Source organism: Musca vetustissima, unplaced genomic scaffold, assembly GCF_032173495.1.
Source record: "Musca vetustissima isolate MV318-11 ecotype Yass unplaced genomic scaffold, APGP_CSIRO_Mvet_v1 utg35638, whole genome shotgun sequence".
Lineage (NCBI taxonomy): Eukaryota > Metazoa > Arthropoda > Insecta > Diptera > Muscidae > Musca > Musca vetustissima.
The window spans coordinates 55,930-69,849 of record NW_026888443.1 but is presented as its reverse complement, the minus strand read 5'-3'; the positions used below and the strand labels follow the sequence as shown (position 1 = coordinate 69,849).

General features: G+C 31.3%; 1 protein-coding gene across 1 annotated transcript in view; it reads left to right on the top strand.

Annotated features, from left to right (window-relative positions):
- The window catches only part of LOC133336311 (roundabout homolog 2), a gene marked incomplete at both ends in the record, with an annotated part of 91,713 nt that overhangs the window by 28,897 nt on the left and 48,896 nt on the right, over positions 1-13,920 (top strand). Inside the window, one exon of the mRNA XM_061544601.1 lies at positions 3,347-3,530. Coding sequence (XP_061400585.1) covers positions 3,347-3,530 — 184 coding nt within the window. The remainder of the gene's footprint in view (positions 1-3,346; positions 3,531-13,920) is intronic.

The window sequence follows — 13,920 nt, the reverse complement described above, 5'->3', positions numbered from 1 at the left end:
CAATAAGAACCCAAAGTACCAAATTTCAGCGAATTCGCTTGAAAAATGCGATAAAAACCCCAAAAATTCCGCAAAATTGGGCGTACCCTTATATGGGGGCTATGCGAAAAAATTGACCTATATTTAAAAGTACCAAATTTCAGCGAATTTAGTTGAAAACCCCGCTCAAGAACCTTAAAATACCGAAAATTGGGGGTACCCTTATATGGGGCTATCCGAAAAAATGGACCTATATTTATAATTTTTAGTACGGAGATTTGCTATCCAATAAGAACCCAAAGTACCAAATTTCAGTGAATTCGGTCGAAAAATGCGATAAAAACCTCAAAAATTCCGCAAAACTGGGTGTACCCTTATATGGGGGCTATGCGAAAAAATGGACCCATATTTAAAATTTTTAGTGGAGAGATTTGCTACCCAATAAAAATTCAAAGTACCAAATTTCAGCGAATTCAGTTGAAAACGCGCTCAAGAACCTTAAAATACCGAAAATTGGGGGTACCCTTAATGGGGGCTATCTGAAAAAATGGACCTATATTTATAATTTTTAGTACGGTGATTTGTTACCCAATAAGAACCCAAAGCACCGAATTTCATCGAATTCGTTCGAAAAATTCGATAAAAACCCCAAAAATTCCGCAAAATTGGATGTACCCTTATATGGGGGCCATCCGAAAAAATGGACCCATATTTAAAATTTTTAGTTGAGTGATTTGCTACCCAATAATAACTCAATGTAGCAAATTTCAGCGATTTCATTTGAAAAACGCGTGAAAAACGCACCTTAAAATACCGAAAATTGGACCTATATTTATAATTTTTAGTACGAAGATTTGTTACCCAATAAGAACCCAAAGTACCAAATTTCAGCGAACTCGGTTGAAAAATGCGATAAAAACCCCAAAAATTCCGCAAAAATTGGGTGTACCCCTGTATGGGGGCTATCCGAAAAAATGGACACATATTTAAAATTTTTAGTACGGAGATTTGTTACCCAATAAGAACCCAAAGTACCGAATTTCAGCGAATTCGATTGGAAAATGCGATAAAACCCCCAAAAAATTCCGCAAAAATTGGGTGTGCCCTTATACGGGGGTTATACGAAAAAATTGACCCATATTTAAAATTTTTAGTAGAGTGATTTCAGCGAATTCAGTTGAAAAACGCGCTCAAGAACTTCAAAATACCGAAAATTTGGGGTACCTTTATATGGGAGCTATGCCTAAACGTGGACCGATGTTGCCCATCATCGAACATGATTTGCCTGCAGACAAAAGACGACGATATACAAAATTTTTTTGCGATCTATCGCAATTCGTGATTACAACAGGCAGACGGACATGCATGATCGTCACAGAATTTTACGCTGATCAAGAATATGGATAATTTATAGGGTCGGAAAAACAAAACTTATATACCCTCCATACTATGGTGGAGGGTATAAAAATTGACTAAATATATTTTAAAATATAGCCGCTACTAGGCCTTACAAGTATAGCCCCTACTAGGCCTTATCAGGCTTATAGCTAGAATTTCCAAAACTATTCTTAAAAATTCTACCCGTCTAGATAGACATTGAAAATATATATTTAAAACCAGTGAGCGCGGAGCAGTATAGTCGGATGGGCCCGACCATACGATACCCTACACAACTACCACGTGGCTTTAACTTTCTGCGGATTTTTATTCCGAGCCTGGCCAAAATTTCGTGATAGTTGCACCCTCTTGTCCGATTAGAGGTCAACCGAACCTCTTCCTTACACTGACATATTTTCCGAATATTTCTAATATTCGGTACTTGTCCATATTCCATTCGCCGTGGGTTGTGTTTTGATGTTCGGCATATAATTACAAATTAAGTTTTCGATCCACTTCATCCCAAAATTATTATCTGATCACCACAGAAAATATAGACGTTGTCCTTGGCGATAACTGGAACCTCATGGAAATTCCAAAGCGATCAGCCAGAGGGCGAACCCTCTGGTGTTGTAATGGGTTAATATATAATATCTGAATACGTAAACACCTGCAAATATTTAAGTGTAACTCCCACATCCGAGAACATACGACAATATAATTGGTATCAATTTAAAGGTCAACCGTTTTCTTGGATATACTATCAACTTCTCGCGTCTATGTCCTTCAGGGTTAAATATATACGCTATAGAACACACATTTTGTCATTTTTCACACAAATGTCAAGGTCTATTTGACCCGCCAAATATTGACCGATCTTTATCAAAACAGGCATGCTTATTCTATGACCCGATCCCGTTCTCCTTGTGAAAATTCGCTATGTTTGGGCCATAATTGCGGCCTTTGGAGCGGCCAGAATTTTTCACACAAAAGTCAAGGTCCATTTGATCCGCAAAATATTGACAGATCTTTATCAAAACAGGCATGCTTATTCTTTGACCCGATCCCGTTCTCCATGTGAAAATTCGCGATGTTTGGGCCATAATTGCGGCCTCTGGAGCGGCCAGAAAATCAGACAAAAATAATGTTTTTTTGGTCCATTTTATCATCTAAATATTAACCGACCTTTAGGGGTCTTCATTGGCCAGAACCCATCCTACATGCAAAATTTCGGGAAGATTGATCCATAACTGTGGCCTGTATCGTGTTTACAAATTATAATAGACGGACGGACGGACACACATGTCTAGATCGACTCAGCTAGTCGAGATATACCGATCGGTATACTTAAAGGTGGGTCTAGGACCAATATTTCGCGGCGTTACAAACTCTTGGGGCTGCACAAAGCTATAATACCCTGACAACATAGTTGTGTAGGGTATAAAAATCACTAAAATAGAAAAAATATTTTTTTTTTACAATAGTCCCTAATTATATTTTAAGAATAATCTTGAAAGGGTCCTAGAATAACTTTCAATGATATTACCATATATGTTTCAAAAATATTTATCAAAGCTTTCAAAAAAAATATTCCGTTCGTCAACAAACTAAATTTGACTTAAAAAGAAGCCAGCCATTTGTGCGATGATCCTTTTCTTTTATTTTTTCCATTCGAAAGAAATCCAATTCTCAATACTTATGATGCATGACTTATGGCGCATATGAAATCTTATAACTCTCATAAGTGCAGTAGTAGTGCAAACAAAAAAAAAAAAATAATAACCGAAATATATCTACACACCCACACACATACATACATATTTATATGAAAATAAACCATAAAGCAAATATAAGACAATTTCATTTCAGAAATGATAACCCCCAAAAATATCACCTCTCATACTCATGTTTATTTTTTTCTCTCTTCTCTTCTTTTTTTCTCTTCAACATTCTTCGTTTCATCATCGCCGAAAAAACGCAACACCCCCAGGATGGTGTGCCTCTGGACGATTTGAAGACAAAATCTTATGGAACCACATCACGTATACGCATTGTCGATGGTGGCAATTTATTGATAAGCAACGTTGAACCAATTGATGAGGGCAACTATAAGTGTATCGCTCAAAATATTGTCGGTACCCGAGAGTCCAGTTATGCTAAACTAATTGTCGAAGGTAAGTTGTATACACACACCTACACATGTACTTACTTTCATACCAAAAACACGAGAGTCCACTACGGTTTGATTGAAGTGATGGTGATACAAGTGATTTGATATTCTACAACGGTAAAAAGAACGAACGGCGGACATCATCATCGAACGTAACGTTTAGGGAATATTGTTTTGTTGCCTCTCTCTCTCCCGCTCTCTTTGTATACAAAATATGAATGAATGATACTTCTCGGAAATGTGTTCGTATGTTGGAGTGGAAGGAGAAGGCGATGTACATAGTACCTAAACGTGATCAGGTTTGTTAAGATGCGATAAAATTGCCTTTGCGGATTGTGTTGCTGTAAAGAGATGACCATTATGTTTTGATGATGCCTTCGTCGTCGTAGGTAGTTCGGGGGAATGCTACCGGTCGGTCATTTGCTGCTGACACATGTAAACGCGCGTGTGTGTGTGTAGGTGTGGCTAACGGCGGAAGCTGTTAACATTTATGATTTCGTGGGAATAGTTGATGAGGGGTTTGTGAATATTTGATGGATGGAAATGATTGACTAAGGGACACACTTTTTTCTTGAAGGGGAAAATTTGGAAGGTTTTATGAACACAAAACATTGCATACTTTTAGGCTGTAAATTTTTTTTTTACTTCTAAGGTTAAGCATTTTGTCTTGCAAAAGGTGTAAAATGTAACTTAACTGACAAATTCTATGTAAAATATATATATATATTTTTGGGAAAAAATATATTTGAAAAAAAAAAAATAATAATTTTAAGAATAAACCAGTGAGCAAAGCAGTATAGTGGGACGGGGCCGACCATATGATATCCTACACAACTTCCACGAAAATCTAACTTTCTGTGGTTATATATTCTGAACATGGAAAATATTTCGCTATATTTGCACCCTCTTGACCGACTAGAGGTCAACAAATATTACTAATATTCAGTAAATCCCTTGTAATTACTTGTCCAGATTCCCTTCACGGTGGGTTGTGTTATGATGTTCGATTTTCAATTGTGGCCTATATATTGACTAGAAAACACACAACTTATTATGTTTTCGGTCCACCTCATCCCAATATTATCTGATCATCACCGAAAAATATATTTCGCGGCGTTACAAACTCTTGGGGCTGTACAAAGCTATAATACCCTGACAACATAGGGTATAAAAATAAATGTTTTCATTTTTTTTTTCAAAAAAATATTCAAAAACCAGTGAGCGGAGCAGTATAGTCGGACGGGGCCGACCATACGATACCCTACACAGCTACCATAGAACTCTATCTTTCTGCGGATTTGTATTCCGAGCCTGGGTAATATTTCATGATAGTTGCCCCATCTTGCCCGATTAGAGGTCAACAGCACATCTTCCTTACACTGACATATTTTCCGAATATTACCAATATTCAGTACAGCCCTTCTAATTACTTGTCCATTTTCCCTTCACCGTGGGTTGGGTTGTGATGTTCGGCTTATAATTGTAGCCTATACATTGAATACAAAAAAATAAGTTTTCGGTCCACTTCATCCCCAAATTATTATCTGATCATCACCGAAAATTAAAGGCGTTGTCATTGACCATAACTGGAATCTCATGGAACATTTTAAAGCGATCAGCTCTATATTTCCGCCCTCTAGTGTGGCAATGGTTTATTAAATAATATCTGAATAAGTAAGCACCTGTAAATATTTAAGTGTAACTCCCACATCCGAGTACATACGACAAAATTGGTTTCAATTTAAAGGCCAACCACTCCTCTTGGATATACTATCAACTTCTCGGGTGTAGGTCCTTCAGGGGCAAATATATACGCCATAGAATACAAATTTTGTCATTTTTCACACAAAAGTCAGGGTCGATTTGACCCGCTAAATATTGACAGGCATGCTTATTCTTTGGCCCAATCCCCTTCTCCATGTAGAAATTCGCGGTGTTTGGGCAATAATTGCGGCCTCTCAGCGACCAGAAAAACCGAAAAATTTTAAGTATTTGGTCCATTTCATCCCCTAAATATTAAACGATATTTACCAAAAACAATAGGGGTCTTCATTGGGCCGAACCCATCCTACATTCAAAATTTCATGAAGATTGGTCCATAACTGTGGCATGTATCGTGTTTATAAATTATAATGGACAGACGGACAGACGTCGAGATATGACGATCGGTATACTTAAAGGTGGGTATAGGATCAATATTTCGCGTCGTTACAAACTCTTGGGGCTGCACAAAGCTATAATACCCTGACAAACTTAGATGTGTAGGGTATAAAAATATATGTTTTAATTTTTTTTTTTAAATATTCAAAAAATATGAGGATGATGGAAGTTCTTTTGTTTGCATATAGTCTATATTGTAGGTAATTTGAAGTAATTCTAAAGACGTAATAAAAATCGTCTTTAGAATTACTTCAAATTACCCACAATCTAGACTACTGGCAAACAAAAGAACTGCCATCATCCTCTTCACATAAAATTTAACTATTTTGAAGTTCACACAAAAATCCTGTACAACTTATAGACAGACTTTAGAATTCCTTTACTCCAAACAGTGAAAATTCTACAACAGATTCAGAGTCTTGCTAAGGCAAACAAACAGAAAAAAAGAACAATCAAATAAAAATCAAAATCCCAAACATAACTACCAAATATGAAAAAAATAAAAATTCTAGCACTCAAAGAAATGAAAATCACTTCAAACAATATTCGAAAAAAATAACAACTGTGACAATAACAAATAAAAACAACAAAATAAAAAAATAAAAGATGCACAGCAGGATTTGGCACGATTTTTTACTGTAGAATAAGAAAAAACTAATAGAAGATTTTTTCTTATACGACATGAAGACAAATATTCAACATTTAAATGAAGGCAAATTCATAAAAACTCTTGAAGAAGAAGACAAAAAACTGGAGCAAAGTCATAATACCACCATCACAAATGTCACCAGAATTATTTCCTGATGGTAATAAAAACATGTGGCTTTAATATACTCTCACGCTATTTCTCCCTCCCTCTCTCCTTGTATATACGAGTATTTGGCTTGGTTTTAGTGTTGAGTTAGGAAAAAAATGCAAATGTGCAGTGGACATTTTTTTTTGGCAGTCTAACCAGTCTGTGCGACAAATATCTTCCTCCTTTCCCTATGTTTCTCGCATTGACTTTGTCAATATATTTGTCTAATAATCGTAAAGCGTTTAAATTAATAGCAAGGGAATTTGGAAACTTTGTTGTGGCGTTAGAGGAATGATAGGCGATAGCTATCAATGCCACAGGATAGCTGTAGATTTGGTAAAGATTTTCAAAAAATCTTAAATAGGAGAACAATTTCTTTAGAAAAAATTATATATTAAAAAAAAACAAAACTAAAAATTTCCTAAAATATGAAAACATATAGAATAATTATAAAAAATAAAATTTTCAAAAAATCTTAAATAGGAGAACAATTTCTTTAGAAAAAATTATATATTAAAAAAAAACAAAACTAAAAATTTCCTAAAATATGAAAACATATAGAATAATTATAAAAAATAGTTATTCTATTAAAATTCAGTTCTTTAGGAAATATAGAAAATTTTTATATAAAAAAAAAATATATAAATTTGTCCTTTGTAAATATAAATATTGATTTTTATTAATTTTCAAACATAGTTACTAAAAAACTTTAGCAACTGAAAAAATTATAATTTATATACAATAAAAATTTTCATTAAAAATTTTCAGAATTTGTATAGGATAGTCTTAATATTTTTTTTTTTATAAAAAATACATTTGAAAGAACTTTTTAATACTTATAAAAAATGGAAACCTTATTAACAAAAAATAAAAATATTTTATTAAAAAATATATTTTTTCGTTAATGTTATAAAAAATTTGTAATATTTTTATATTTATAAATTTTTTATACAAAAAATGTTAATATTTTTTTATAAAAAAAATAAATATTTATTTTATAGAAAGAAAAAAAAATCAATTATAAACTTAAATATTTCTTTAAAAAAAGGGTTTCTAAAAAACATTATAAATTTTACGAACACATTTTTATTTTTTTTTTATGAAAAAATTCAAATTTTTTTTATAATTTTTTTTAAAAAAAATAATATTGAAAAAATTACATTTTTATATTAACAATTTCAATAATTTTTATACAAAATATTTTTTTATAAAAAATCAATATTTTTTTTTTATAAAAATCAATCATTTAAAAGAAATTCGGTAATTTTTAGATATATGGACATGAGTAATCCCAGTATAAATTTTTTCAATATTTTTTTTATTAAACATTTTTTATTAAAATATTTCATAATTTTTATTAAAAAAATGGGAGTATTTTTCAATAATTTTTATAGAAATTTCAATAATTATTATAAAAGTCAGTTTTTTATGTTTTTAAAAAATATTAACGATATTAATAACAAAATCTTTATTAAAAAAAATAAAGCAATGAAAAAATATGCTTTGTTATTTCAAATTATATACGTACGTATACGTCTTTATAGAAATTCTTAATGTTTTCATAAAAAATATTGAGTTATTTTTTTAAATAATTATATATAATAAAAATTTAATATATACAAAAAATTTCAATATTTTTCAGTATTTACTTAAAAAAATCAATTATTAAAAAATTAATATTTTTTATGAAAAACCAAAGGAAATGAAAACATAATAACTTTTGAAACACATTTTTAATTTGTTTGTAAAAAACCAAAATTTCTTGTAATATATTTTTTATACAATTCATTTTTTTATTAAATACATTTAATATTTAAAATTTCAATATTATTTAAATTAAAAATTTCAATATTTTTTATAAAAAAAATTATTTCATAAAAAATTCAATATTTATTCTGTAAACAAAATAAATATATTTTATGAAAAGATCTTTTTTATAAAAAAATTAAGAAATATTAAAAAACTGTTTTTATAAACATTTTATAATTTCTGTAAAAAATTATAATTTTATTTTTTACTTTTTTGTAAACATTTTTAATTTTTATAAAAATTGGTTTAGTTTTAATTTAAAAATGTTGTTTTGTTTTTTTTTTTTAATAACTTAAAATTTGTATAGAAATGTTTTTTATTGCTATAAAAATTTTTACAAAAAGTTATAATTGTTTGTAAATATTTTAAATTCTGTTATATACAAATGAGGATTATTCAATCATAAAACAAATTAAAATAAAATACATTTTCAGTTATATTACACTTTTTTCATACAAAAATTTAATATAACTGAAAATGTATTTTATTTTAATTTGTTTTATGATTGATTGGTTTTTAAAATGCCTAATTTCTTTAACTTTATTTTGAAACAAGTTAATTTATTTAATATAATTTATACAAAAATCTCGAAAACACACAAAAAAATATCTCACATCTCTTTTTTTTTAATTTTCCATATTGATAATTTTTCTTGTCATAAAAAATATTAAGATTTAAAACGAAAATTATAAAATATTTTATTTTTTATTAAAATTTTAGATATTTTAGACATGTATTTTTTTTTATAAAAAATTCGCCTTTTTTATAAAAATAATCTATATTTTTTTATAAAATATATAATTTTTTTCATAAAAATGTTTTTTTTTATAAAAATTTTACAATTTTTTGCAAAGGTAAAGAAGTCGTTTTCTATCCTATCGGCTTAATTTTTTTTTATTAAATACACTTCCCCTTTATTCCCCTTTATAAACTCTTTAAAATATTATTGTTTGTATCACCGATGAAAAAAATCCATAAGACAACAAAATAATTCAAGCAATATCCAAAATCTTTGAAATCGACATCAATATATCACGGTCCCACATACACACCACATATCCCAAAATACTTCTTCTCCTCCGTCATATGCTCTCCGGGGTTATTTATATAACATTACACTCGGTTGGATATCTAGCCATCTTGGCAATGTATCGCATAGCTTACTTGCACTCAAGGAGAAGTCGATCGGTCGTTCGCTCGCTGTTGTCGGCAGATACATTTCAAGTGGTTAGGACGGAGGGGGGGTGGGTGTGTGGCGATGCCGGTGCAACACCATCATTGCTTGCAAGAGTTGAAAGTTTGGCGCCATCAGGGGAATTTCGTTTATTTTTCACAATACAAATATTTGTGATACGTTTTCTTTGGATATTTTCAATATTTTGGCTTACTCTCTTCGCCTACCTCCCCTCTTTGGCCCTTGTTAACATACACTAAAAGATGCGGTGAGTGATATGTTGACGATATCTTGTTGTGCCGCTGTGCCGGCATTGCCATTTAAAAATACATCGGAAAATTGTTATCACTGACGACGATGACTTCAACAACGACATACCTAACAAAATACAAACAGAAAACATGAAAATGGAAAACTTAAAGCGCCACGGCTTTGGGTGTGGAAATATATGAAACAAAACCCCAAAATATATATTTCCCCACTTTTCCTCCTTTACTGTATGCCGTGGTGTTATAAAATATCCATCTATGTTTTTTTTTTGTTTTCTTTTTCATTTGTTTTTGTTTGTTCAATTACGAATATGGCATTTTTTTAGCGTTATGTGTGTTTTGTCTTGTTATTGTTTTCTTTTTGTTGTTGTTTGTGATTTTTCCTTTATTGTGGTTTATTTAACCAAATAATTGTTTGATTTACACAGATTTTGCATGCAGACAAAATAATAAACCAAAGGATGAGGTGGAGGAATTTTAAAGAAAATGTTTTAAAATTTTGGGAAATTTATTTGGTATGAAAATTTTATTTATAAGAAAAATATTAAAGATTAAATAATGAAATATGGTTAAAAAAAATCTTAATTCTCACAGAATAATTTTTTTATTTTTATACCCTCCTACCTTCAATCCTATCTCAAATTTGTCATTCCATTTGCAATATCTCAAAAAAAAATCCGCCGGAGACCCCAAAATTCTGGATCAGAAAAAAAATGATTTCATTTAGCTATGTCCGTCTGTTGAAATCACGACCTCGCAATATTTATGACTAGGTTGTGAAATTTTCCATAAACATTGTCTCTACTCGCAGGATTGATCCATGTTTTTGTTTGACACCCATACAACGCCAACCTCCAATATTCGGTACTTAGGGCACGTTTTTAAACTGAAGAGGCTGTAATTGAATATTTAGGGAATTTATAGGGTAGTAAATCCTTGTGTAGGAAATCTTTGCATCAAAAATGAAAAATGTTGGTCCTCTTTTTAGGGTAATCCCCCCATATAAAGGAACCCCTCCATATGTGGAATTTTGGGTACTCTTTTCATCCGAATTTGCTGCAATTTGATATTTTGTGTTCTCTGTGGTTAGCAGCAAATTTTCCTATCAAAAATTCCAAATATGGGTCAGATTTTTTAAGGAAGTCCTAAAATAACGGTACCTCACAAATTTAAGAATTTTAAAGAATTCAGCTATTTTGTAACCAAAATAGCTGAATTTTTTATTTTGTATTGGCATTGGCTACAAAGTCACCATACCAAAAATTATAAATATTTACTCCAGTAGGTCCATATTAACGATACCGAAAATTTCGGTATTGGCTTTAATATAACTATAATTTTTAGTGGAGATTTCCATTACACAATAAGAACCGAAAATTCAAAATTATAGCGATCTCAATTGAAAACCACCAAAATGCCCAAACAATTTGCAGGGTATCCTTACATGTAGCCCCCATATATCCTGCAAAAAAGATCTAAATTTAAAATTTTTCGTGGATGATTTTAGTACTCAATAAGAAGCCAAAGTACAATTTTTCAGCGAATTCGGTTTAAAACCTTGCTCAAAACCAACAAAATAGTGACAATTTGGGGGTACCGTTATATTGGTCTAACCGAAAAAGAGGACCTGTATGTATAGTTTAGTGGAGGATTTTGGTACCGAATAAGAACTTAAGGGGACCCCCCCATTCTCGGTGTCAAAAAATTTTTTGATTTAATTCGAATCTACTCTAATTCTAGAATGTTCCTACAAAATTTCAAGTGAAAATCTCAAGAACTCTTGAAGATATAGCCGATTTATTGTGTCAGCATCAAGTGACGGCTAAAGGGCTTCTCAACCTTTAAACGCGTTTTTCTCAAAATGAATGGCGGGCACGATAACTCAAAAAACTAGTAATCCAATCGGTTTCAAATTTTGACACGTTTCTCTGGGAGTGTGTAGCTCTCGTATGAACTAGGATAAAGCCAATCGGTGAAGATCTTCCTTATTTTTTAACTTAGTTTGTGGTAAAAAATAGGCGATTTTCTATAAAAAAATTTTCAAAGTTCCGCCATTTTGTTAATTGTTGTGCGAAGTCAATAATCCTAGTTCATACGAGAGCCAGACATGTCCTCTTTCTAACACAGTTGGAATTTTCGGATTCCGATGTTCCAGTGAGGAGTTATCATGCCCGCCATCGAAAATATGGACTTTTCTTTGAACCCAAAAAACAACAACAACAACTTTTGGTAAATTATTTTTCTTCTTCTTTAAATCTTCAAATATATATGTGCCAAGTTACAAACCTTAACAAGCATTGGTATTCATTTACCAGCCCATTTAAAATCTTAAAAATAAAAAATGGAGAATGGGGCGGGGGTTCCCTTAAAGTACCAGATTTCTGTTAATTCAGTTGAAAACTGCGCTCAAAACCCCAAAATACTACAAATGGGAGGCTACGTTAATATGGGGGCTATCCGAAAATGTGGACCTATATTTATAATTTTTGGTGGAGACCTAAACCTAAAGTACCAATTTTTGGCGAATTTGGTCAGAAAATCCCACTCAAAATACTGAAAATTAGAGGGTACCGTTATATGGGGGCTATCCGAAAAAGTGGACCAATATTTATAATTTTTTGTGAAGAGATTTGCTACCCAATAAGAACTCAAAAAACTAAATTACTGCGAATTCGGTCAAAAATTTGCTCTAATACCCCAAAACACCAAAAATTAGAGGGTACCCTTATATGGTGGCTACCCGAAAAAATTGGCCTATATTTATAATTTTTTGTGGAGATATTTGCTACCTAATAAGAACTCAAAGTTCTTAATTACAGCGAATTCGATCGAAAAACGCGCTCTAAAATCACAAAAGACTGACAATTAGAGGATATCCTTATATGGTGGCTAACCGAAAAAATTGGTCTATATTTATAATTTTTTGTGGAACTATTTGCTACCTAATAAACACTCAAACTACAAAATTTCAGTGAATTCAGTTAAAAACCGCGCTCAAAAACTATAAAATATCCAAAAATAAGGGGTTCCGTTATATGGAGGCTACCCGAAAAAATGGACCCGCATTTCTAATTTTTATTGCAGATGTTGGCTACCAAAAAAGAACTCCAATTACTACAGTACAGCGAATTTGGTCGAAAAATTCCCTCATAAACCCCCCAATATACCGAAAATTGGGTTGAAATAGTTCGGCCCCACCCGAACTTAACCTCCCCTTTTTACTTGCTTAGTATATTAATAATTTTTAATTTGTTCGTTCTTGAAAATAATTGATCAATTATTTCTATTTATAACATTAAATATATGATTATATAGGATTTCGATATAAGAGAGCCAATTATCTAGGTCTTAGAAAACCCTAAAAATATGCACCATTGTTACTGTTTCTAAACCTTGAATTTATATAATTTTTTTAAATTAAATTTTCATTTGTTTAGGCTATGTTTGTCAGTTCTAGCAAACCCCTAGAGTATGCCCCATTTTTTAATTTTATCTTTGGAGATATATTTCCATACTATTTGTGAACCCTAAAAATATGCACCGTTTTTATTTAATTTTTTGACTTTGTTTGTCTTAGCAAACCCTAAAAGTATGCACCATTTTTTGTAATTATATTGCATTTTTGAAATTATTATCACCTTTTCAAAGATAAATAACCCTTTCAGTTACTTCGACTTTTCAACAAATTTTTGACAAAATGAAATTTATTTTTGATTTTTTTTCTCCCCATCCATCTGTTCGGATCATTGTCACTGTGCGTTGTAGTGTGTTAACAACTGCCGGATACAAAGTTTTAATGTTCTTAAAAAAAAAAAACAAAACAAAAAATAATAAAATAGAGTATCTGTTGACCAACCACTTGTTCCGGTGACATAAACAAATAGTTTTAACTTTGTTACATACCCTCCGCCGTAGCCTTCGCCACACAACAAGATTTCATTAAAAACGGAAAACTATTTTTGTTGTCCTGGTCAGTTTCCGTTTTTCTTCCACTCTCCCTCTCATTTAAGCAGCTGTTGTGGCTGGTGTTTGTAAGTTCAAGTTTTCTGCACATTTCCTTCCTGTATATGTGAGAGTGAGTATGTGTAGGTTTGTCCTGCTTTTGTTTGGTGTATAATAAATTTTTTTCTTAAAAAACAATAAGTCTTAGTAAGTCATTAGTGGTATAATTTTTACAATCTTATTT